General features: G+C 40.4%; 1 protein-coding gene across 1 annotated transcript; it reads left to right on the forward strand.

The window, feature by feature from the left end:
- The first annotated feature begins 543 nt into the window (after positions 1–543).
- HTRA3 (HtrA serine peptidase 3) lies at positions 544–27,284 on the forward strand. The gene is made up of 9 exons (XM_010583502.1): positions 544–955; positions 10,097–10,196; positions 11,947–12,169; positions 12,856–13,050; positions 15,692–15,724; positions 16,399–16,513; positions 23,044–23,092; positions 24,911–25,006; positions 26,289–27,284. Exons 1-9 carry the CDS (start codon positions 784–786, stop codon positions 26,452–26,454), a joined length of 1,149 nt encoding a protein of 382 aa, XP_010581804.1. The 5' UTR covers positions 544–783; the 3' UTR covers positions 26,455–27,284.

A 27,284-nucleotide genomic window follows, 5' to 3' on the forward strand; every position in this document is an offset into this window, starting at 1 on the left:
GCCCAGCGGCCCGCCCGCGGGGAGCCGTCCCTCCCCGGTCGGGGTGGGGCCTGGCCGTCGCTGCTGCCGCCGCGGAGCTCCCGCGGCTGCTGCTGGAGGCGGCGGCGGGGGCTCCGGGCGCGTCCCACATATAACCCTGCCGCTCTGCTCGGCGCCGTCCTCACTGCTTCCCGCGGCCGCCTGGGGACGGCGCTCACCTTGCGCGGCAGCTTGGCCATGGCTCGGCGCCTCAGCCTTGCGAGCTAGTCCCGGGGAGCAGCCTGAGCTGCCGCGCCTCGGACGGACGGAGCTGGCCTTAACCCTGCGGCTTCGTGCTCCAGCCTCTTTCCTTCCATCTGCTGCTTCTTCCCGCTCCGCCTGCAAAAGCCCCGCTCGGGGGAGAAGGGACTCTCCCGCCCGTGTGGGCATAAAGCCCGACTTTCCCTTGCCTCGCTGCACCGCGATCGCACCTTCCCCCGCCACCGCCTCCCCTCGGGCCGGGCGGGCTCGCACCCCTTCTCCGCCGCATTCCCCGCCGGCAGCCCGCCGAGGATGCGGGTGTCGCTGCTGAGCCCGTTGCTCCTGCTGTCCCTCAGCCGCAGCCCGGGCGCCGCGGAGCTCTCGGCTTCCCGAGCCAAGTGCCCGACCCGCTGCGATGTCTCCAAGTGCCCCAGCCCCAGCTGCCCCAGCGGCTACGTCCCCGACCGCTGCAACTGCTGCCTCATCTGCGCCGCGGGCGAGGGGGACTCCTGCGGCCGCAAGGAGGACCCCCCCTGCGGGGACAGCCTCGACTGCCGCTACCCCATGGGCAAGCGCTTCGCCAAGGGGGTCTGCCAGTGCAAGCTCAGCGCCCAGGTGTGCGGCAGCGACGGCCGGACCTACGACAACATCTGCCAGCTGAAGGCGGTGAGCCGCAAGGCGCTGCAGCACGGCCTGCCCGCCGTCGCCCAGGTCCAGAAGGGAGCCTGTGAATCGGGTAGGAGCATGGTGGGGCCTGCCCGTGGGGCAGAGGGGGGCGGGTGGACGGCGCAGGGGCGTGCTGGTGGCCGGGGTAAGAAAAATCCTGATTTTCCAGTGACCCGGCACGGCTGGGTGGCTCCAGGGACCGTAAGAGGCTACAAGGTCAAGGCGCCTCGCCTGCCCGGGGTCAGCGTGGCGTGGGGAAGGGGCGCTCAGGTCCTTTCTGAATGGCAAAAGTCATCCTCCCTGATCCTCAGTGTGGGCTGGAGGCCTCGGGCTGAGGCCTGGGAAGGCTTCTGCTCGGTAGGACGGCCGTGGACGCCTCAGCGTTGCGCGCATCGCTGATGCGTCGCGCCGGTGAGCAGGAGGCGAGTGCGGTCGGCAGCGTGGAAGCCAGCTCGGTGGAGGGCGTCGGGCCGTCGGGGCAGGGCAGCCGTTACGTCCGCAGCCGTCGCCCCTCCTCAAGGCCGGGCGGTGGTACAACTTGCTCTTGTCCTGCCAGCGCCGCGTTCGTTTTGTAACGTCGGGACTGGCTGCTGGGGCGTTTCGGTGGCGTTGCCTGTGCAGGTTGCGCTGCAGATCCGTTGCACCGTGGCCCCCACGGGCAGGGCAGGGACCCGGGAATGCTTGTGCTGTGGGGCCTTCCCTGGTGCTGTACGGGAGGTTAATTGGATTCACCTGACAGGCATCTCTGCGCAGAAAATGTGTCTTAAAGCCATGTAGCTCAAATGGGAGAAAAAGCACCGAGTAGTATATAAAACACCTAAAACGTAGTCTTTTGCCTGTTTTGTTTTCTTTTCACAAGAAGTTTTGTAGCCTTGTAGAGTCTAAAGTGGGAAAAAATACCTGTGAACCTCCTTTACAGTTTAAAATACTGACACTCAGGGTATCAAATGGTCTTCTGTTTGCAGGAATCACGTTGGTAATTTTTTTTTAGTATTAAAGTGGGTCACTTTATGGAAGCGTTAATGCTGCTAGTACCTTTTCACATACTTGCTGATATGTTATTTTAAGCGTTTGCTTCTGTTACCTTTCTGATAGTGTTCCTGGAAAGAAAAGTCATATGCATAATGGAGTTCTAAATCATGCATGAGTGTTTCCATTATGTCAGGTGAACCACTAATCATCCTGTTTATTCATAGGTAGCAAACTTGCCAAAATTTTGGGGAGGGGTCAGAGGGAAAAGGGCTACTGTTGTAGCCTTTCTGTGAATAGGAGACCTTTCATATAGGCCGCTCTTGAGAGAAGGTGAACTGTGGTGCAGAGAGGAGGACATCAGATTGTCTTCCTGGAGTCCCTTTAGGAGTATCTTGTCAGAGTCAAGAATTGCTCCAGATGCCAGCTTGGAGCTGCAATGATCAGTGTCTCCAGTATTTTGTAGTTATAAATTGCTGTTTGCCTGTTCCTTTTCACATCAGCATCCATTAGCGTTAGTACTCCTAATACTTGTTTGGAACTGATCCACGTGAAATAATCAGAATGTTTAACCGAAATAAGTGAGCTAGCCTGCATCTAAGGGCTTACTGAGTGCTTGGGGTTTGGTATATATGACATTTTCTTTAAGGAATCCTCCTGAATCTACTGTTAATAGGCTTAGGAATTTGGAGCTGTGAGGTAGAGGTAAGATTTTTTTTTCAAGCAACTATTTTAGTGTTCACTTTATTTTGGCTTTATTTTTTTGTCCCAGAAAACCTCAGCTTAGATGAAGCATCTGGTTCTCTGTTAAGTTTTAATTTTTTTATTCAATTCTACAGCTGCACAAACTGAAGCTCAAAGAAACCAAGTGTCTTGCCCAAGGTCAGACTGAGTTGGTGGTTGAGCCAGGAATAGAACTCAATTATGGTGGTTTGTTTTTTTTTTTTTTTTTAACAATAACATGCAATGGCTGTAATGAGAGGTTTAGAAGAAAGTCGACAGTTTAAAATTACTGTCGAGTTTCTCCCTTTTCCCTGTTCTTGAAAGAAATCTGGCCTCAGATGACTCAGAGTTTGAAGGGCTAAGCTAGTTATGAAGTAAATCCAGTTTTACTTAACCATACATATATTAAAACAATCTCAGATAACAGTAGCCTTACATAGCGTGACTTAGGCCATTTTCTGAACATGCAATGACCTTTACTCTTGTCCATTTCCAGTTGCTTATGCTGATGCTAAGTTATATTCTGGCTATGATAAACCAAGATGGGCTGAGAAAACTTAGCTGTGGTTTCCTAGTGACAGAAGTCTCATGAGCGAGGATGCATGAAAAAGGAGTGGTAAAGGATAGTAAAGGGTGCAGAAAGGAAGGGAGGAAAGAGGTGCTCAGGATGACTGCATGATAATTCCAAAATTGACAGAATTGAAAATACTTTTTCCTTGTTGAAGTCCTGGATTAGCTTGAAGAACAACATGCCAAATTGCAAGTTCTAGATAGTGTACTAAAGGGGGTGTGTATTGCATGGAGATACAGGAACTCTGTCATTGATGTTCTTCAGTATGCCTATGCCCTGAAAACTATTACTCATACAGTTAGCCTGATGCATCTGAGCAGAACTCCTAGGCAAATTTAAACTATATGCTACAAATATATATTTTTTTCTCTTCAACACTAGATACCTTAATATAGGGAATTTTCTGAAGCAGCTAGCTTTTCCCTGCCTTCTGTCACCTACTGTGAGAAAGACAAGCTGTTACAGGGTAGTGTGTAAGTAATGGCATAAATATTTATGTAAGACAACCTCTGTAATCAAAGACCCATTCTTATAGAGCCCTGTTTCTCACTGCAGCAAATTTAAGTTTTAACAATGCCACATAATGATCTATTAAGGTGTCAAACTCCTCACTCAAAGGATTCACACGGTCACCTGCAACCTATGGCTGATTTATGTCAGACTTTCTTGCACAAAGGGCTGTTCATGATCTCTCAGTACAACTTTCTTAGTACAGTTAATAATTCCCTGTGATACTATTTTGCTAATGGCTTCTGTGAAGACAGTTCATATGTTGAAAGATTTGTATTTTCTTACCTAGGATGTGGAAGCAAAAAATTATTTTTTTGAAAAATAAGGCTGCTATTTTGTCAGTGCAACAAGGAAAACAAAAAGATTGATTAGAATACCTTTGAGGAAAGAAGTTCCAGAAAACAAGTATGTTGGGTTTGACACTGATCTTTTGCAGGGTTCTGCCTGAGAACGTCTGTCCTCTGCATTGTTTTAACTGAATTCAGTCTCAGAAGGTGGTCATGATATAAGCCTCACCCATGGCAGTCAAATCTTATGAGCTTAAAAGTTCAGTTCCCTAAAAGAAATGTTTGAAATACAGTTAATGCATGAGCAGAGTCATTGCACACAGTTCTACATGGGGTGTTTGGTGTGTGCCTGTGCATAACCTTGAAGATACAGAGGAACAACTGAGCATATCATTACTTGCATTTTTGAGAAGTTGGCCTAGTAAGAGATACTGAAGTCTGCTACTGGTATTACTGTCATCAAAGCTTTATAGCTGCCTCCAGCTATATTTAGGGAAATGCACTGCAAGGTGTTGGCTGGAAACGCAAACTCTAGTCACATTCCTTTAACTGATTGTTTTCCTTATGTCTGAGTTTGTTTTGAGTTCCTGCAGGTGAGGATGAATATTGTACAGTGTTTGGTATATCATTCAGAGTATAGCACTTCACTGCTTTGTATAGTATAGCTAACAGGAAAGAGATGTTCTCACTGTGTCTCCTTGTGAGAGTCACTTGGGAAGGAGGAATAACAAGCATCTGAAGTCAGTGAGGCAGTGAGGTGTCTGTGCTGGAAGGCTTGTGCCAGTCTGTCTCTGTCTGGCTGCTGTCATTGCTGCACTGCACAGGAAAGCCACTTTGGTGTTGGTTCACCAAATTGTTTTCATCTGTGCACGGTAGACATCCATTGTATAAACAAGTTGCCTGAACCATAATGTGGCATTAAACTCACCAAGGCTTTATGGTCAGTGCACAGCTATGCAACTTGATCTTAATGCTGAATTCATCAGAAAAGCTGCCCATGAACCTATGTTTCCAGCAGATGTTTCTGTTTTTTAAGCAGAGACATTATAATCTTTTATTTGTCTTTCACTTCTTTCCATGAAAGCACAGTAGGGACAGTGTTTATCCCTGGTGATCAGATCTGCCAGGTTGCAGTCCTCCCTTAGACATAATAATTTTGCTGAACACACAGATCTTTTCTGAAGCTGGTTTTAAAAGGGTGATGGGGGAACAGCCTTAAAAGAATGAGTTTCCCAGGCTCACAAATTCTTAATGAATATAAAATTGTGGATTTTAATACAATGTATTGTCTATAAGAAAGCATTGAATGTGATTTGATTTAATTCTACAGGGAGTAAGTTGGCAGATATTCAGAAACTTTCAGTCTTTTGCAAATGTAAATTGGTCTAGCTTTATTGTCTTCAGTGGGATTATGACAATTTATTTCTGCTGATTTTTTTTTCCAGTTCCCTTCATACTAGCTTAACTCTACAAATTTGTTGGAGTTGTTCCTGATTTACAGCAGTGTTAATGAGATTGGAGTGGGTCTATTGCTTCTGCAAGAAAGTAAATAAAACACTATTAGATGAACTCATAGCCTGTAGATAACACTACGGTCCAGGAAAAGTTTTAAGCTGATAGAAGGGATACACCTACCTGACAGGCACTTAGCTTTAGCCATGTAAAACCAATGTAGTTGGAGCCCATAGAACTGGAAATAAAAGACCACATTTTACAAAACAGGCTGAACATCTTTAACTCCAGTTTATGCACTTACATCTACATCTGGATTTTGAGTGTTCTGTGAGAGGAGCTGGAGAGCTGAAGATCTAATCACTTCATTGGAATGACAGGATGGGAGTTCACATCTGCTGAAAATCTGATTGATTTGTGGCTATGGAGCAGACTGGGAAAATCTAGTTCTTTTGATTAAGAAATGTGTAGACAGCTAAAGACTCATATAGTATAAATTTGTTTTTGCTTCAAGTACAACCTGGTTGCAGCACCTTTGATATCTTGGTTATACAACAGATAGTTAATTGGATTAAGTGATGGCTTTTTGCCAAGATAAATTAGCTTTGGTTAGTGTGAGATGATTTTGAACATGCAGTAATAACATGGAAAATAATGGATGTTATTGAGAGGCCTTTGAAAAAATATGTGGCAAATCTCAGTAGATCAATAGGTCAAAATACACAAAGCTGCTGTAAACTCAGAGCTTTTACATTCACAGTCCAGCAGAGGTCTGAGAGCTTCATGAAACTCTGCAAGACAGCGAGAGTATTTGGGGGAGGGGGGAGGACAAAGGAAGACACACATTGAATTTCATGTTTTAGTAAGAACAGTAGCAGCAGCTAGTGTCTACCAACTAATGCAAATTAAAGGGTAGATTGGAAGTCTGATGTAAAGCCCTGATTCTACTGCTACAGTTACAAGACTTGTTTTCAGGGTGACCTTACACAGCTTACACAATGTTGGATGTTGCTTCCTTCTTCAGTTTCTCAGGCTGCAATTCCTCCCTTTTAAAGTATATTGAGAACTTCCGATGAAAACCAACAGTTTAGTAACTATGCACTAAAATGTTGTTAATAATAACCAACATTTCAGTTCCCTTAAATAGGGCTGTATGTGTGAGAGTAAATGTTAGTTTGCAGTTACATCTTCCAAGTCCACAGTTTGAGTTCCTGGCATGTCATATAATGTGTTTAAAGGTTCTCATCACTCCCAGCTGGCAGAAGCTGATTCAAGAGAGATCAGTTTCTATGAAGACATCTCAACTTTGTAAGTCAGTTTTCACCAGTATTTAGTCCCCACCAGACAATAGTAAGAACAGCTCATCTCTAGTCAGGCCGGTAGATCTTCAGCTACACTTTTCTTATGAAGTTTGCGTGTCTGTTATTCTTCATCCTCCTTTGTTTCAGATTTCCCTTTAATATATAGTGCGGATTTGGATTTACCTTCAGGTTTGAGTATTCTTGTCTTTTGACCCCAGCAGAGAGGTTCTGGACTTCTGCTCAGACTGAGAAATGCTTCCACTATGGTATGGAAAGAAGACAAGCTTTGCTTTGGTTTTACAGTCTCCTCTCCCTAGGGCTGCATTTTATTTTCTTTGGCTCTTTCCATGTTTACATTCATCCGTTATCTTTCAGACTTCTTCTCTCTGCCTACCCCAAATCTTACCTGGAAAGCCACTGCCATCCATGATGTTTCCCTGGTGGCTACTCAGGAGTGGTGCAAAACTGAGTTCTTTGACAGGTGTCCTCCTCTGCTTTTGGCCATGTGCAATGCTGTGACAATTTGGCATGAGCAGAAGAGTTTAGCACTCAGCAGATGCAAAGGGATTTAGTTGCCTGGACTCACTTAGAGCTATGCTGATTTACACCAACTGAAAGCCTGTGTTCACCATGCTTTTCCCCCCAATTCTATGCTAGTTCATCAGCTGAGGGTATAGCCAACTGTCTTTCATAGATGCATAGTCATTTCTATTAAGATAAATGTGATGATAGTGTTACATCCTGTCAGTGAACATTGCTATGTATGCAAGCATTCAAAGTCAAGTTAGTAGACTTCAAAGGATATACTGCATAATCAGGCAAGCTGCTTGTGAACTGAAGGTAAGACAAATCTTCAGTGGCCCAGTCAGCAAAATAAATAACAGTATATTGTGCTTATATTTGACTGTCCTCTGTGATTCTTGTTTGTGGTGTCTCTTTTAAACTAAGTACTGAAACAAGCATATTCAATTGGTTAGAAGGATTTTTCAGAGTGTGTGAGAATGTACGTAAAAATAATAGACTGAATCTAGTCCTGCCAAGTTGTCCCTTCTGTTTATACCATATCTTGTAAGTTTGGCTTGCTAAATGTAAGCATGGTTTCTTTCCCCTCAAAAGTAAATCCCATGTCCAGTAACAGGAAAAAGAACTCATAGACTTCTATGGAGAAATGCCTAATTGTCTTGATCTGGTTTCTTCAATACTTTCTTCCTTGGTACCAGTGTTGGGTCCATTCCATAAGTTCCTGTCTTGGCTTCAGGTCTTTTGGGTACTGTGGTAATGTAAGGCCTCTCACTTTCTGACTTCATAGGTCCTTTAACAGTTTTATTGTGAAAACTTTCTGAGATGCTATAGGAACTATAACAACTAGTTCTCTGTCACCCACTATCTTATGAAGTAATTCAAAGAATAGAATAGATCAGTGAGGCTTTTTTTGTAAATAAGTTAGACTCCATGGTGCTGTAATCATCCCAACTAATTTACAAGTTACAAGGTTTAATGGTCAGTAAAACACCTGTAGATAAGGATTGGTGAAAATGATCTTTGAATTAAGAACTACACAGAATACCAAAATACATGAGAACTCTCCTAAATTTCTCTCTCCTTTCTTTTCTGTGTGTCTTTCCTTCTTGTGTGATGCCTCCTACCTAGTTTCCTTTTAAAGACTTGGGTAAAGGGCAACTGATGAAAGAAAAGTATATACTGTCAAAAGACATAATCTGTATCTGGGCTCATTACTGTGTTATGTGATTTAGAAATAGGCAAATCTAGAACTGTTAAGACCAAGTGTTGACTTGATACACAAGAGCTACTGTGGTGTAAGTTCATCCTTCAGCATGAGTTGAACTTAGAGCAAATCATGATGGGGCAGGCATCACTTCTGTAGAGTTGATGTGGTTTAGAAATTAGAACTTAGAGCCTCTCCCTCCTGACTAAATGGCAGAAGAAGAATTACATTTCCTGGGATAAACAGTGTTGCACCAGATTTGAAAAAAGGCAGAAATGTTATTGCTGTATCTGATTACAACTCATTTACTCCTTTCCCTAGATCCCATAGTCAATTTTAAAGCATCAGGCTGTGAACATGAAAGATTGCTATTTGAGTGTGGTGATATGTCCCCTAACATGTGTTTAACATGTGGCTATATGTCCCCATGTATTAGGGATCGCAGAAAGTATGACATTCTAGCACAAGCAGTATTATTACTCTGTGGTGTTGTGATGTTAGAATCCAGGATGTTATGACATTAGCAGCCAGGATGCTGTGGGCCTTTTTTCCCCTCTCTAAGATCTTCATTCCACAGAATTATATTCAGTATTCATAAATGCTGTGTATAGTGCTTCGTAACGTAGTACCGCACCGGCTTTTATCAGAATGCTTAGTATTTAGTAATCTATTGCTATGTGCAACTGCTTGTGACAGCTTAAATGTGAATTTGCAAAACTTTTTAGGTGCAAAGGTTATCATTTACAGCAGGTTTCTAATGTGTCTGCTTCAAAAAATCCTAACTTAGGTTCTACATGCGGTTCCCAAATACTGCAGCTATATTACTCAGCACTTGTTAGACCACTTCTAGAATACTGCATCCAGTTTTGGACCCCTCAGTACAAGAAAGGCATTGACAAACTGGAGTGAGTTCAGGAGAGGGTCATGAGGATGGTTGTGGGGGCTGGACATATCTCCTGTGAGAAGAAGCTGAGGGAACTGGGCTTGTTCAGCCTGGAGAAGAGAAGGTGTCAGGAGGACCTAACAGCAGCCTTCCTGCACTCGAGGAAATTATCAGGGAGGTGGAGCCAGGCTTTTTACAGTGGTGCATAGTGGGAGGATGAGAAACATTGGGCATGAGTTGAAAGATGAGTCTCAACAATAGAGGTTCAGACTAGATATAAGAAAAACTTTTATGTCATGGAGGATAGTGAAGCAGCGGGACGAGTTGCCCAGAGAATTTCTGGAGTCTCTATCATTGGAGGTTTTCAAGTCCCAAGTGGACAGAGCCTTTGACCAACCTGGTCTGCCTTTGTAGACGACCCAGCTTTGAGCAGGAGGTTGAACTAGAGACCTCCTGAGGTCCCTTCCAACCTGATTTATCCTATGACCCTATGTGTTTTGGATAATAATTAGTAGTTGTCCTGAGAAAAATACTCCAAACAAAGTTTGTAGACTTCCAAGAAAGTCAAAGAACTTACAACCAAGTGATGCTGATGTTTAATTTTCTCAGGAACAAGCAAAATGCTGGATAAGTTTTGAACAATCTTAATGACTTTGATTACTTTTCAAATGCCTGTTTGGAAACTATCCCAGTAGGAGAAACAGACCAATTCAAAGCATATTTATCTCACCTACTTGGTAAAAAAGGGTATTGTCTTATTAACATATCCAATTCTTTCTGCTAGTATAGGTCACCTACAGTCCAGCAGCCCAAGATACAAATTCAACTTCATAGCAGATGTGGTGGAAAAAATTGCACCTGCAGTTGTGCACATTGAACTTTTCCTCAGGTAACACTTTCAATTCTTTGTGTTTGATTTGCATAGTTTAACAATGGTCTACAAAGATTTTTCATGTAGTAAATTTCATTTTGAATTCTTGAAGTTCACAAAATACTCTGAAACATTACAGCAGACTCATTTATCCAGAGAATGACCCTTTTGTGTGTTTTGTTCCTGTTTAGTAGATCTATTTTGTTGGGCTTAAAGTCTTTACAGTACTTTACAATACATATTGTTTGCCATAAAATAAGTCTATCTCATCTTTGGAGGTCTCTTCAGCCTTCACTAAAATGTGTTGCTTATTGGATTATGTTTATTACCCCAGTTTTAATTAAAAAAAAAAAAAGTCCAGAAGGTAAGCTGGAAAAACATAGCTCCATGTTGCTTATTCTATATTCAATGAGAGGTGATTTTATTTTGGCAGGGAGAACATTAAGAGGTAGCATGTTGACCAGATGTAGCCTATCTAAACACAGAAACGATTTCTGATAGGAAAAAAATGTACTAAATTTGCTGACCAAAACATACCAATATTCAGTGTACTGAAGCTGGAGCTGAGGCGGCAAGTTTAACACTGAGTGCTCAAAACAACCTGGGAGGAAGGTTTATTAACACTGAGTGCTCAAACCAACCTGCTGTCAGAACAAATTACTGCAAATATTATATCTACTCCATCACCTGAATACCTTTCTGCTTGGAGTACTCTAATTTTGCATAGGTTTAAGAATTTATTGGAGAATTTTTATAGGCTTTTTTAATATGCAAAATCAAGATAATCAGGTTTTCTAAGACATAGATTTATGCACATGCTGATTGGTCTTTTGAGAGAATGTTACAATTGAAGATGTTTAAGATCTTTGCATATGTAGTTAAGATTGTTTGTTCTTTCCCTATAAGTAAATGTTTGTCCAGCAGCCTGCTGGGCGCTAATTGTGATACTGCCTTCTGCCTGGGATTGGCTCCAATTCTTTACTGCTGAATAGCCCAGAACTTTCAAACAATTTCCTAATAAGGACCACATCTTGGAAGAAAGAAGAATTTGTGGACTTTTTCTCATCTTGTACTGCCCAGGCACTTTCTGTTCCTCTTAACAAATCTAAGGTCATTACAGCAGTTGTTCATAGAGAAAAGTCATAATACTTTATAAATAAAGTCTTTTAACTGTCTATATTGCAGCAAATGTTGTTTCCCACCAAGTTTTACCCACTGTTAGTGTTTTTCATTTCTTATCTTTCACATTTCCATGTGTTTTCCTGCCAGTGTACGCTTGGGCTTCATGATTCCCTGAGACATCACCTCTTCCTTTACTCCTCTGTCCTGCTGCGAGGTTCCTTCTTCCTCCCTTTTTTCCCACTAGAGGATCAGTCCGTTTGTCAGCCCTACTATTTCCTGTCATCATTTTCTTTCCGTATAGAAGCAGCATCTGGTGGGATCAGATGGATTGCTCATCCTTCCCTTTTAGTCACCTAGCCTCTTTGCAAGGAAGCCTACAAAGACAGAATTGGAAACCAAAGGAAAAGGACCCTGTGGGTTGTCGGAAAACCTCAGTTCCTATCTCCCTGGCTGACTAAAAGCAGTCACAATTTTCAGCAAAGGATCCTTTCTTTGTCAATTTTTTTAAATTTAATTTTTGTAAGGATTGTAACATTGGTCATCAAATGCTTTCTTATTTCTCAGGGTGAAAGGTGGTAAGTGACTGCTAATATAATCTCTTAATTTATGCTTCTCTTATGAGTTATAATTACTTGCTTTTGTACAGGCACCCTCTCTTTGGTCGAAATGTCCCGCTTTCCAGTGGATCGGGGTTTATTATGTCTGATTCTGGTTTAATTGTGACCAATGCCCACGTGGTGTCAAGCACCAATGCTATATCAGGCAGACAACAGCTGAAAGTGCAGCTACAGAATGGAGATACCTATGAAGCAACCATCAAAGACATTGACAAGAAATCTGACATTGCAACAATAAAGATTCACCCTAAGGTGAGTGCCATAAACAGATGAATGAATTAATTTGGGAACCCTATTTCAGTTTCATTTAGTAGAGTGATTGGCTGGAATATGTGTTTAGGGATTCCTTGGAAATGTATTTAGGGAAAATTATGTACTGAAATACAGGCCTGCAAGTTCTTCATATCTTAGAATTAAATTACTTTGTCATCTGTGCTAGGAACTGCTAAAAATGCAGAAAAAAAAATGCAGCTCAGTTAATATGTGGCCAGATTCTGCTATCTTTACCTGAAGACCCAGGCTATTTTGGCTAATCCTTCTAGCTTTGTGCCAGTACATGGACTGCAAGGTGGTACATAGTGTAGGGAGAGCAGCAGGCTGGTCAACAGCTGGTTTGTATGCTGTTTCTAGGAGGAGGAGGGAACAATCTGCTGGAAACCGGGAAAATCTGTTTCAGGATCTTGCTGACTTTTTTTTTTTTCTGGATGCAATTTGCAAGGTACTGCTGCTAGCAGGTTGTTTCTGAAGACAGTTTAAAGCAGTAACACCCTGCAGTATACTAATTTTACCTGGTGTAAGTTTTAGGTATATGATAGTGAGTGACTTTCATTAATGTAATGGCAACTGGATGTTCCTAACTTCTTTCTAGTTTTTGATCTTTCCAATCAGGTTATTTTCAGGTATAAACTAATGCTTATTTCTTTCTTTCTGTGTTTAAGAAAAAACTACCAGTATTGTTACTGGGACACTCTGCTGATCTGAGGCCAGGAGAATTTGTGGTAGCGATTGGAAGTCCGTTTGCCTTACAGAACACTGTCACAACAGGTATTGTCAGCACTGCTCAGCGAGATGGCAAAGAACTTGGCCTGCGAGACTCTGATATGGATTACATTCAGACAGATGCCATTATCAATGTAAGTACTAGGTGTGTGAGGAGCAGAGCTTCACAGTTCTGGGACCTTGAAATCCCCACCTATTCAGCAGGGAGGTGTGTGCTCTGAAAGATAAAACCACTAAATAAAAGCAGCTTTGTTTAAAATTGGTGATAGGCCTTTCTTTTTGTAAAAGACTATGCAGTGTCTGTAAGTTGCGTTCAGGCATTAGTGGTGTGAAAGGTATGATAAATAAAACTACCCTCTTTGAGATTGTCTGTGAAGATGTTACATATGACAGGCCCTTCTCATTCTGTAGATTTCGTGCAGTAACACGTGGTTGTATAGACCAGCAGTAAATCAACACATTTCTCTCTCTGCTTGTTCAGCTGATCTGGCCAAGCAAGCTGTAGAATAGAGCCAAAGTTTCTTTCATCTCCATGCATTAGAACCAGATGGAGTAGTCAAGCTGATAGTATCTGCTTCAATTTAATGACAGGACACCCAAGGAAGAACTTAGGGAGAAGGCTGGTTTTTTGTTGTTGTTCTTGTTTTCCCTTTGCACATCACATACTCCAAGTAAGAACTTAGATGTAAAGTAACATGAAGTTTGAGATACAGTTTGGAGCTAAGGATCCTAGCACTGCAAGTTATATAGAAATACATGAAAATAATGTCCCTTCAGAGCAGCTTGGAGGGATCCAAAGAGATTAAGTCCTTGGGTGTGTATATAACTTGTACTGATTCTAAAAAGAGTACTGCATGCATATCTGAGGTAGAAAATGGCCTGAAATTTTATGGCTTAAATCTGTTATACATTGAAAAGAAAATATTTTCAGGATTTATGTGCTGGACCTTAATGTCAAATTTGATATAACAAGTCAACGCTTAGCATTTTACACATGCAAAGCGCTTCACAAATGTTTGTCATCACAGACTTGTCGAAGGTAATTGTACGGGAAAAAGAGGGTAATTACTTTTTGTACTAAGATATGACATAAAAGTGAGCTTTTTCAAAAGCTTCTATATGATCCAGGAGCTGAACCTCTTAAGACATTTAATTGGAATTACTCTCTTCAGTTGTATAAGGAGAATAAGAAAACTTGGGCTAAATGCGTTACTCGGGTGTACGAGCTGAATTGGTGGCAGAGACAGAATTAGAACATGGGATTCTTGACTTCACGCTTATACACATTCCTCAAGATCAAACTGCTTCCTTGTATATACTTAGGCATTCACTGCTCTCAAAAGCTAATGAGCAAGTTTAGACAAGGATTAGGAGAGTGTGTCAGATAATGCTAGACCAAATGGAATAGTGATAGCAGAGGAGGTAAGGAAAATGACAATATATTTGAATAGCTTTGCCATCTGAAACCACAAAATATGAAGATAGTCCCTGGCATAGGGATGCTTTGTGCTTAGCTAATGCACTAGTTTTCTCTTGAGAATGGGAGGAGTTTGAGAGCTGGTCTATTCAGAGCATTCCTGTGGCTCAGCCAAGACTTTCCTGCAGCAATGTGCATGCAGCTGCCTTCTGAGAAATAGTAGGACAGCAGGAACATGGGGCAGGAGAAAACAGGGCCATATGTTCCCAAATGGAGCTATACTGCACATGCTGAAGTTTGTTCTTTATCATGTCCTTCAAACAGAGGACAAGTGAATGATAGATGATATGCTGAGGAAAGCTGAAAAATCATTACCTTGGTTCCTTTGTGTCAGTCCGATATAAAAATCAAGTGTGTAGCCTCTGATCACTGAAAAGGTACAATGTAAGAAACTGATCTCTGTTTAAACTTGAACTTCGAAGCTGTTTTAAAAACTTTAATGTCTGCTTTATTCTTAGAATCTGTAAGGTTTGCCCAGTGCTATCTAAGTGTAAACAGTTTTATGGCTCATGTTGCTGTAATGCATCACTTAGCTTTTGTTTCTTTTGAGTGGTAAGTTGCTGCTCTTGGCTGTTCAGTAGACCTACTTGAAAACTCCTGGCCTCACTCAAAAACAAACTTGTTGAGCCAACATGAAGATGGACAAGAAACTTCTCCAGCTTTCATTTCCTGGAGTCCTGTTGGATGTTTCCTTTGAAGGCCATTAGGTATTAGGCAATTTTGGACTGCTCAGAGCTGCTATATGCCCTCCTCAGAGAGGGTTGCATGTCTGTGGTTACTAAATTAATCCTTACGTAGTACCTACCTCATATACTGTGATTAAACATGTAAAGCACTGTGTTCTTCTCCAGTGGAGAATAAGACTAACAATGTTACAAACCAAAGTGATGAATAAAAATACTTAAGACCTGTACATGCACCTCACTGAAATATAACTTTAAATAGCAATTAATTATTTCAAAACCTTGTTCTGATAGTCTTTAGAAGAATCAAAATACTTGCTTTAACTATTTAATGATTCTTCTTAATCTTAACGGTCTAACTGTTTGGAGTGGTAAGTTGCTGCTCCTAACTTAAGGCCTGTTTCTGAAAAGAAAAAAAGTCTAGTCATAGGAGGTGTGAATGGGGAGGGTAAGACCTACCTATAGTATTCTGTGATCAATATTATGTCCTTCAGTGCTGCCTAAGAAATGACCTGCTCTCTTTCATTTACTTACAAACAAAATACTGTTTGAAATGAAAATTGCATTTCCTACAGTGAAGCACCAATTTATTGTTCCCTTATGTCATTTTTACAGTATGGCAACTCTGGAGGACCTCTAGTTAATCTGGTAAGTCCAGGTGACTTGGTTTTTGTTTTGTTTTGTTTCAGGAGCTAGTTTGAAATAAGTGGGAGAATATTTTTTTTAAAAGATTCATAGGTCATACCAGGTTCCAGTCATTCAGGCTAATGGTGGGCAGATACCCTGAAGCGTATTAGCTTCAGACTATGCAGATTAGGTCTCAGATCATACACCATTGAAAAACATTTCCCCATAGAGCAGAGGAAAATTTACACAGCAGTGAGGAAAATGGGATCCAGTAGGAGCAGTTATGCTCATTCACACTGTGAAACCTGGGGTGCACGGCAAAGATGGGACCTGGTTAATCGACACAACTGATTTTAAATAGGATTGCTTTGAACCAGCACTGATTTTGCAGGTTGACGAATTGTGGCTGTAGTGGTAGTAGTGACTCCACTGCCCACTCAGTGGAGGGATTCTGTTGCCGAGTGGTGGGATGGACCTTGGATGAACAAACTGTACTGTAATCTCTCTGGCCATCACAGTTAAATGCAAAAGGGTTTGTGAATCAGAGCCTAGGTCCTCCTTTACAAGTAATGTTTATTTCTTGAGTGATTACAACACTCTAAAATTTCTTATACCAGCTTTTAACAAGAAATGCTAGGCAGTGAGCTGAACCCTGTCACTTAAAAGCAAATTAATTGGGTGCTGTCTCTTAACAGGATGGTGAAGTGATTGGGATTAACACCTTGAAGGTCACAGCTGGAATTTCTTTTGCTATTCCTTCAGACCGCATCACTCAGTTTCTCACAGAGTCGCATGACAAACAAAGTAAAGGTAAGGTCTGGAAGAAACAGTGGCATCTTCTAATTATTATCCTGATCTGTTGGTGAAGTGCCAAAAGACATGGGTCTGGGATCCTATTACTTTCAGCAGCATTATTTTACAGTATAGAATGCCATAGACATGGAAATAGAAAACAACTTCACGGAAGTGGGAAAGACATTTTATTACTCAAACCCTGAAGAGTAGACAGTATCTGTATAAATCTGGGAAAAAGGGCCTCTGAGGACACAGATGAGTCATTACAGTCTCAAATGGTCTCGAGAACAGATGGTGACTTGTTCAAGGAGTCTTATCCTCCTCTTTCACATATTGTCCAAGCAAAAAGTAGATTAAGGTGTACTGTGGAGAATAAGGTAAAAACTTTTTAAAACACTTGTCCATGGATGGAGTGTAGCATGCACACTATCAGCAGATGATCTTTATTTTGCTATGGTCATCTGTGTCCGTGCTATATAATTGGATATTGGGATAGACTCTCAGGCCCTGGTGGAAGAAGAGCTGTGTACTAATTCCTGAAGAAATACATGGGAAAGGGCAGAGAGGCAGAAAAAAAGACAAGCCTCTGCACTAAAGAGCATGTAAATCTGAATATACCAGTAACTGACAATTGCAGTACTCAGGCAAGTAAAAAAAGTCTAGCCTCGTATCTGTCACACTGTACTAGGTGTCATACTACATGCTGCACAGCCAAAGTTGATCTAGTAATGCTTCACCCAGGCCCAACTTTCCTTTCTCATTTGCTTGCCAGTTTATCTGTCCACACCCTACTCATCTTTTATTGTGAATGTTGGCTGCTGCTTGTCTTGAATCTTTTTGATATTAATCTTGTCTTCTCCTGAGTTCATCCAGTTCCTGATGCCAGGGTTGTTTCCCTACACCATTTTCCTCTCAGTGTTCTCTCAGATACTGTTATTTCAGAAACTTGGCTTAGTCAGAGGTTCTAAAGTTATGCACGAGCTTGTATATTTGAGACCATCACAATTCTGATGGCTTCCCTCATCTGTGTTTTGCTGAATTCCCCAGATTAGATTGTTTTCACTTGCTGATTCGGAGGGAGTTGATGAAAAAAAATTGTGTGCTGAAAAGTACATTTCATACTGACATAATTTTGTTCCAGCCAACACGTCAAAAACCCCTCTTTATTCACTCAGGTTACTAACTGTTGGCTTCTGAGGGAAGCAAGTCTGTATCATTAGTGATGTTACCATTCAGAACCCAAACTGCTCATCTCTAAACAGGGAGGAGCGGTGGCTCACCCTGCAGGCATGGCTCTAGGGGCATGAACGCAAGCCTTGTGCAGAAAGCCCACCATCTGCCAGTGGGTTCCTGGTCAGTGAAGGGGCTGGAAAGTTGGTGAAGGCTAGAGATGCCACTGCTGAAATCAGCCACCTTGCTCCTTCAGGCACTTTTGCCTCCATAGAATGATGAATCCCCTGAGCCCAGTTAGGGGGCCTAGAGATAACTTTGCTTATGGAACCCTAAGAAAAAACATAGTGAAAGATTCAAGTTTATCTTGTGATTGTAATATACTGTCTGATTTTTTTTCATCACTCGCATCATCCTCTAATCAAAGGAAAAGGATTCACACTTTTGGCATCAGTGTGACCATCACTGCTTGGCATACCCTGGGCACAGGCGATTTTTGCTTTTTTTTATTTTTAGAATTTTTTTTGCTTATGCTTGTATGAAGTACCTCTTGCGCCTTGGCTTGCTGCAGGCAGAAGAACAGTCATTTGCAGCCCCTGATGAATAGAAAAAGAGAATTTCTAGGAGATATTTGCACCATATTTGAGACTTAGTTTGCATTTTTTTAGGCCTTTAGTAATAGTTTTCAGGTTTGTTGTATAGGCGTTATTTCTTGATATAAGGGATTTGTGTAAGCAGAATTTTTTGGATGTTTCTATGATGTTTTCTTTTTCTCCAATTACGTTTCAGTAGTTTCAGTGGGATCCGCCCTTATGGTACAATTAGGTCATAGAAATAAGTTTAAGGGTATTACTGTTTTGCTCTAAATATCATATTGCCTGAAGATGATAAAATTCCCTTAGGAAACCGCTCTTTCCAGATTTACTCTGGCATATAGGAGATACTCAGAATATTGTTTAATAAGTTTGACCTTAGTCTTTTGAATCTCAGTTGATCAGATAATTACCAGTTTTATATAGAAGTCATATAATTTTGAAGTCACATCCATTGTATATAACTGCAAGTACATGGTCTACTGAAGTACAAGAATGGAGAGGGGGGAAAAAGGAGAGGATGGCATTTGAATGAAGTATTTGCACTGATTATTATTATCTAAACATCCTATATTACCTAATGCATGGGTAATACCTAATAATACCTAATGTATTTTTGGCCAAAGATTTCCCACTCTCTGCATAGAGATATTTATCTGTTGAATGGTCTGAAAGCCTTTGCTAATTTTGGATTTATCAGTAATAATGTTAACCTCCTTTTATAGTTAGGAACTCCTAAACTGGTGCATGAAGTTAAGTGTCTCCAACTATATCTCAGTTTTAACCATCTGTGTGTTCTGTCTTTACTTCTGGAGGTCATACATACTTAGGCATTGACTGATTTTATTTTTTTTTTTTTTTTTTTACTTCAGTGTCTTTTGTTAGTATCCCATAGGAACTTCGTAGTTTCAGTCGTGGCTCTGCCATCTATTCCTAGTTTAGACTTGAGCAGAACAGTAAAACTAGAAAGCGTTCAAACATGGATCCTCTAGAATGGAAGACATAAGTTAGCAATTTGACAAAATATTAAAGGAGAATCCAGCCTAAGAGGTCAGCCTGGCCTCTCATATAATGTTAGCAGAAAAGTAAGTAAACCTTATTTCAGATGGGCAAGGAGAAATGGGGGAGCTCTGCACTGTCCACACCCAAGTTTTTTATATGAATCCTCATTTACATCCCTAGAACACTTTATTAGTTGTGTTGAAACTATATGCTTGCCTATGTATTTGTATGATTATTACTGATAATTATTACCAATAGTCATGAGGGCTGCTTAGGAGCCTTGCTGAGTATAGATTCAGACTATTGATTAAATTAAGCTATACAGTTTTTATGGAAGGTACACTGCACATAATTCAGCATTACAGACTCAAGCCGTTTTCATGGTTTCTGTTTGGCAGTGGAATATCTTTTGTAAATGCTTTCAGGACTGCTCATGCAATCTGCAGGACGATCTAAGTGCAAAAGGAGTGAGCAGAAAAGTAGGAGTTTTGCCTGCCGCTTGAATAAAAAGTGCAGGATTCGTTTCTTCACTTGGAGATCTTGGTGATATCCTAGCCCCACTGAAATCAACTACAGTGGGGATATTCATGTGCTGGAGTTACTCATGCCTTTAAGAGTTCGAGTACCTGACCCCTTAATTTGGATTTATCAGTTCTTTTTGTGACAGTTTGTAAGTCATAAACACTTCTGCCTTCAGCCTGTGTTCATCTGTCTGGTTTGTATCTCTACTGTTAAAAGCATCAATAAAAAAAGAAAAGTTTAACAGTAAAGCAAATGCTTTCCTTACTGTGGAACAGAAATCTCTGTAAATAATGAACTGCTTCTAGATACATGGGGTCAGCTGCTTGTGACTTTCTATTAACACAAAACAGATTTAAGTTTAAACTAGTGGTTGAGGCTGGTTTGCTTGACTTTGTACCACTGGAATCAGTGTTTAATCTGGCCTGGTGTTTACAAAAATGAAATGCGATTTGAATATCTTTCTCTGCTGTGCTATGCTCGAGCTTTAAGCTGCAATGGTTCCACATTTGTCCAGCTTGATTGTTCCAACATATTAACCTTCTTTGAACTACTGCTGGGACTTCACCCCGGTGACATGCTTCTTAGATTTACGACCTCACTTTATTCCAGTTCTTCTAATTATTTTCTCTTCTGCCTCATGATTGCGCATATTGCCAGAATGACAGGTTTTGAGACATTTTATTCACAGAGCAGATGTAATATGACAGTGGTAGTTCCAGGTGCCACATACTGTTCTGCCAATGTGACTTAACCCTGACGTCAAAATGCCTATCCTTTGGGGATGATAAAACGCTACAACTGGTTGTCTGTGCCTGTTCAGTCTCTGCTGATACTTCTAATAAACTGGACAATTATATTCCCTCTAATCATTGTTGATGAAAACTTTGGGGTTAGTGCAAGATGTTTGACTTGGGTTAAATTGAATGGAACGAACTTTTGCAAAACAAAAGGCCTGAAGTTTTTTTACCTGTATTCTGACATATGAAATAGTCGGAGGGTGGGAAGGGGAGGAATCTAGACTCTGCTGCTAAAATAATCCATAGCTCATAGCTGTTAGTTTTACTTTATACAATAGCGTTCTACTGTTACAGTATGAACTGCTATTTGGAGTGTGGCAAACTTATTGTGGAGAGAAGGCTGAAGGCCATTTTGCATTTTAATGCATGAACAGGAGTGAAATAATACCCCAACCTGCCTAAAGATAAAGGTAGAATGAGACTTTTAGTTGTGAGTAAGTCTGTAGTTACCAGATTAATTTTTTTTTTAAACCAAGCCTTATTTTTACATGTATCATTAGCCACGGGGGAAATAATTCCCTTTTACATCAGCGGCATTTCTGCTGTGTTTTTTCATTCTCCTCCTTGCTGTTTTGTTTCTTCCAGATCAGTTTCTTTTGTCCCATCTTTCATTTTCATTTTTCTTTCATGTAAACATTCCTAACTCAGCCTCCAGAGTATGCTTTGTGCTTCTGCATATTTCTGCATCACACAGGCAATGGCCAGCAGCAAACTGTTTAATGCAAACAGTAAACTGTCACCAGAGATTCTGTCATCTATGTGTCTCATGAAGACAGCTTCATCATTTAACTGTCCACATTGCCGGGATGGGGGAATTATTTTTAGGTGGGAGAATTATCATGTTTGGATATTTTTAAAAAGTGAAAACTTATATTTATGCCACGTAGACTAGAGAAGCACTATAAGCGCACTAGTTCACAGCCATGCCCAAAGCTTTTGAGACTTCAATTTTGAGTAATTGGACTTCTTCATGACACTTCTACTGTAGCTGATTTTGATCTCATTAGTTTAACTTTAAAATAGAGGAGAGCCGCAACATTTCAGGGGAAAGCAGGGATGACAGTTGCAGATGTAAGATTGTTCAGTGTGGCAAATCCAATGTTTAGTAGTCAACGTTTTCACTGACACTAATGGGAATACTGGACATGCATAAGGTTCAGGACTAAGTCCTTTACTTGGGACTGTTTTTCGTAGGAACAGTAGGAGTTAGAGGAGGCTGTGTACATCTCCTTTTCAGACTTTTTCCTCACATGAGAACATGAAGAAGCTCAAAGAAATTGTGAAGCAGTTATGCTGGAACAAGTAAGGGGAAATACTGTTCATACCGGATATAACTTAACTACTGAAGCAGTCACTTCAGGAAATCATCAAACTGCATTTTTTTCATAAGACAGCTGTGCAATATCATGACTACTAAAAGCCAACTACAGAAATGTGGTGCTGTTCCTAAAGGACTGAATTTTCACCATTTAAAATTCTGTAGGGTCCTGGCTAATCATAGAATAGTTTGGGTTGGAAGGGACCTTTAAAGGCATCTAGTCCAACCCCCCCCTGCAACAAGCAGGGACATCTTCAACTAGATGGGGTTGCTCAGAGCTCTGTCCAATTTGACCTTGAATGTTTCCAGGGATGGGGCATCTACCACCTCTCTGGGCAACTTGTTGCAGTGTTTCACCACCCTCATTGCAAAAAATTTCTTCCTTATATCTAGTCTGAATGTACCCTTTTAGTTTAAAACTATTACCTCTTGTCCTATTGCAATAGGCCTTCCTAAAAAGTAGATACTCATCTTTCATATGAGCCCCCTTTAAGTACTGAAAGGCTGCTATAAGGTCTCTCTGGAGTCTTCTCGTCTCCAGGCTGAACAACCCCAACTCTCTCAGCCTGTCTTCACAGGGGAGGTGTTCCATCCCTCTGATCATTTTTGTGATCATTTTGGCTAAACTCTCTGGGTTTTTTTAAAAGCTGCTTTTCATTCTTTGGGGTAGAAATAACAAGCCATTTGCATTAGAATCAGTGTGAGTCTTTTGGTTGTCCTTTCTCTGAAAGGTGGAAATTTTAATTTCTTTAAATCCCATTTCTATGTTTTAACAAGAACACCATATGATTAAATTCTCTTGACCAGTTTCAGATGAAGTGGTAGTTGGTGACAAAATTTTCCATTTACTGAAGTCATGTGATGCTAGATCACAGAAATTTTCCTGAATTTCCTGAAGGAAAACTCTTATGGAGTATAAATGAGCTTCTCTCACCCTCACTTGCAGGGAGAGGGATTGTCATTCTGTACACCAAGACTAATCAAAATAGAAAAAGACCTCAGTGTAGATGTCTATGATTTCTGTTTAGTTTTGTTAAAAGCTGATACATCCTGTTTTAATTGACAGGTGTTTTGAGTCATCAAAGTAGCTATTTTTGTCAGTGTTTGTCTAAATTTCTTAAATATCCTCTGTGTTGTTTTCAGATGGGAAGAAACGTTTTATTGGCATCAGAATGCTGACAATAACACCTGCGTAAGTATCTTAGAAAGGTAATCTTAATCTGAATGATCATGCATACAAGATATGGTCAATAGTGATTCAGAACTTCATCATTCAGCTTTCATTAAAAATCTCCAGAGAAGCCACAAATATGCCTTAGCTTCTATGAATTCTGCAAACATTTTATTGATATTGGTGAAATACGTGTTCTGAGACCTGGAAAATCACTGTCAGTCATTCTCTAAATACTGATAATGGTGGATGCCCTGTTGATAGCTGAGGGAAATTAGGAAGAGCCTGAACATGGATTTTCGTTCTTAACAAGGATGTCTGGAGTTATACCAGGTTTTAGGTGACATTTAAACAAGCTGCTGCTTTCAGGTGACTGTGAGTGCCAGTGACAGATTAGCTGCCTGAGAGTTCGGCAGTAGTTCTCTCAGTGCCAGTGGAGGCCATATGATGTGAGATTTGGTGCCTAACCATTAACTGGAGAGAAAGTAGTTGCTAAAGTGCAAAACTAAAGCTTCGTGCCTCCATGTTAACAAAGCCAGAATATGGACACCCTCTTCCAGTTCTTTACTGCCTTTTCTCTCTCATGTTGCTTTGTGTCTTGCTGTTAGCCAGATATATTCTGAAATAACAAATGAGGGCTCTTACTCTTGTGTTCTTTCCCAGCAGTAGGCACATTTCCAATGTGGCAGTGGAATACAAAATTAAATAAGACAATTTCCAGCTGGGGTTGTAGGAAAGCCATCTTTGTTTATTGAGTTACACTCTTGCAATCGTCCCCAAAGGGTCAGATCCTCAGCTGGAAGGAATCAGTGTAATGGCATTAACATCACCGGGCCACTACTGGTGAAGAGAAACTCAGAATGTTTCTCTGCATAATTGTGAAGTGAACACGATGTGAGATTTTACTGCTTTTGTGGTGTCTAATGAAGCAGTGCAAGATGTCTCCAGGCCTGTTTTCAGGAAAAGGCTACTTGCCTTGGTATGTTTGCTTCAGTGATTTAATTGTTAGCTCTCTTGGTACAAAATCAAATGAAGTGAAGCTGCATGCAGCCATTTTTGCTTGCTTTGCATGTGAAGGACCCCAGGCTTTCATGGCGGACAGCAGAGTAATCCATCATTAGTTTAAAACCCTTTCTTTCTAGAAAGGGGTTTTAACCCACACTGTAAACAGACCTGAATTGTTGTCATCTCCTCAGAAATGAGGGGATGTTTTTAGAGTCTCTATTTTGCAGCTGGTTCCTGTCTTCTTTCTTTAGAAAGGGATGCACAAACAATTCCTCAAGAAAACGAGGAAACTGAAGTTTCCTTGGAAAACTCTTACACTTCTGATCTAGCTGATGACTGCAGTTATCAAAAGCTGTATTGTTCTAGATAAAGACAAATTAAGAATCACTTGCAAAATGAAAGAAGCAAAATAGTTGGCAAATTTCTACCCCATCACCAGCATTAATTCTTTGGGGCAGGAATGTCTTTTGTGCCTGTACAGCACCTAGGACAGAGAGTGCTACTGTCTCTGTGCTCTCTGGGCTACTGTCCTTGTGCTGATCTATAGTGCCCTCTGTGCTACTGCTACAAATAGCAAAAGTCAGGTTCTTGCAGGAGATGTAAGAGACCATTAAATATAGCATGCTTTGCACAGGTAAGTAGTTTTGATTCTCTTAAAATCTATGTTACTTGTTTTAATCCAAATTCAAATCCCCTATGTTCTCATCACAAGAACAAGGGGCAAACAATTAACTGCCAAGTCATTTGTTTTTGTCAAAAAAATTTGAGAATAAATAAGAATTTTTGAATGCTACTGCTTTTGTAGTGGAATCAAATGCTGTGTTCTTCTTTTAGCTTGGTGGAAGAACTGAAACACAATAATGCTGATTTTCCTGATGTCAGAAGTGGAATTTATGTACATGAAGTTGTTCCAAACTCACCTTCTCATAGGTATGTAGAATACATTATTTTCTTCACCGTAAATAAATCTCCAGATAGATACTAGTAGGTAATATTTCTATTTATATTCAAGTACTTTCTCATACTAGTCTTGATTTGTATTTAAACAATTAAAAATTGTGCTTTTAGGTTAAAAAAAAAAGTTAAAATATTTGTGCTAAGATTCTACTCACATCTACAAAACTGAAATATTTCAATATCAGAATTTCTTAAATCATAGAATCATTTAGGTTGGAAAAGACCTTTAAGAACATTGAGTCCAACCATGCACCACTAAGCCATGTCCCTAAGTGTCAGCTCTACACGTCTTTTTAAATACCTCCAGGGATGGTGACTTAACCACTTCCCTAGGCAGCCTATTCCAGTGCTAAATAACCCTTTTGGTGAAGAAATTTTTCCTAATACCCAATCTAAATCTCCCCTGGCACAACTTGAGGCCATTTCCTCTTGTCCTGTCACTTGTTACTTGGGAAAAGAGACCAACACCCACCTCACTACAACCTCCTTTCATGACATTATGAAACACTGACACTGTGCAAATTTAAGGAACACTCCAAATACAATGAACAAAATTTTGTTTTTGAAAAGTACGTTCAATATTAATAAATAGAAAGTTGGATTGAGTTTAAACAGGAAACAGGATAGCATTCACATAAAACACTGTCAGAGCGATTATCTGAGACAATGCTTTATCTTAGAGGAAGAGACTATTTTACAGAACAGTTGCAAAACAAATCAGACACTTCTAAAAATTATTTTAGGAATTATTAAGAAGATGCAAAGGCAATAAAAGCAGCTATTCTGGATTACACTTGAACAGCAAGAGAGAAATAATTTGCCTGTAGTTCAGTTGGTACACTTTGCTTGTCTTGAAATTTTGAGAGTAGTTTAATTTCCAAATTTTGAAATACATATTGGAGAGATAAAAGCATATTCTTGCAAATGGATGGAGTGGAGTCAGTCAGTCATGGCTAAAAGTCTTTTCTATTTCTCCTTTGCTATAGTTTTGTGGAAGACAAAGAGAAAGTTAGACTACTTGTTTTTGCTGGTTTAGAAGAAAATCCTCAAGGAAATAATGTGAGCCTGATTTTGCATTTAGCAAGTACTACCAATTACTCTTTTGCAGTCAGAAGGGTGGAATTTCCCTTCAATGGAAACTAAAACAAGTAAAGATTTATCACATCAGCCAAAGAGGTGGTGAACAGTCTTTGTACTTTTTCTCTGCATAGAATGCATGCTTCCAGCCTTTTTATTCTTGTCTTTGTCTTTGCAGAGGAGGGATCCAGGATGGAGATATTATTGTTAAAGTCAATGGGCGTCCTTTGATGACTTCCAGTGACCTGCAAGAGGCTGTGATGAATGAATCACCTCTACTACTTGAAGTTCGAAGAGGAAATGATGACTTGCTATTTAACATTGAGCCTGAAGTTGTCATGTAAATAGAATTGAGAAAGCTCTCACCATAATTAAACTCACTTATTCTGGAACACTAGATACCTCCTTTACAGCTACAGTAATTATACTTCCTGTTGACTAATGACAAGGTGGACTAACTTAATTGCCTGAGCCATTTCTGTATATAGTAGCTAGAATGAATTCAATTATGCCATTTATAGAAGATTTAACTTTCAAAGAAATTTAAGAACTGTGTTCTGGGGAGGAGGAAAACAAATTTTGGGTAGCTGGTAGAAATGGTGTCCACTTCCAGTTCCTGCAGGTTCAGAGCAGATTCAGTTCTGTGTTTTGAAAGACCAAAATACTACTGGAAGTGAGGGAGCATGCCAAAAGGGGAAATTATTCTTAAACTACAGCCATGGCTGCAGCAGAAACAAGCTATTGCAATGCACAATTGAGCTTTTTTTTATGTAACTTTTTCAATGTGAACCTAGTATTGGCAAAGCTTGTATTTGTTCTTAGTGCTTCTATGCTACATGTCAATGCAGGGAGATTAAATCTGTAAATATCGAAAGGAACAAAAATGGTATCAGGCTATAGAGTGTTACACCTAGGTCATGCGATTTTGGAATATAGTAAATGATTCTTATAGAATTAATGCCTTATTATATATAAATCAAAACGATGTGCTGAACAAAGTTAAGTTTGAGAAAGTGCACAGTTTTTTAAGAATTTGATACGAATTAGTTTTGCATTTTACTGGTAAGCTTTGCTGTAAAATTGTTACACTACTTTTGGCTTGTACTGTGTATGTTTCTACTGTAAGGAGATTAAAGTTTACACAAATAATGTGTTGGTGTAAACCTTTTTTTAA

The sequence above is a fragment of the Haliaeetus leucocephalus genome, unplaced genomic scaffold (assembly GCF_000737465.1).
Source record: "Haliaeetus leucocephalus isolate CR32 unplaced genomic scaffold, Haliaeetus_leucocephalus-4.0 Scaffold906, whole genome shotgun sequence".
Taxonomy (NCBI): domain Eukaryota; kingdom Metazoa; phylum Chordata; class Aves; order Accipitriformes; family Accipitridae; genus Haliaeetus; species Haliaeetus leucocephalus.

Coding starts and splice junctions, on each gene's coding strand:
- HTRA3 (XM_010583502.1), top strand. CDS start 784: ATGGGCAAGCGCTTCGCCAAGGGGGTCTGCCAGTGCAAGCTCAGCGCC. Junction 13,051..15,691: donor AGACAGATGCCATTATCAAT/GTAAGTACTAGG, acceptor TCATTTTTACAG/TATGGCAACTCTGGAGGACC. Junction 25,007..26,288: donor CCAAACTCACCTTCTCATAG/GTATGTAGAATA, acceptor TTGTCTTTGCAG/AGGAGGGATCCAGGATGGAG.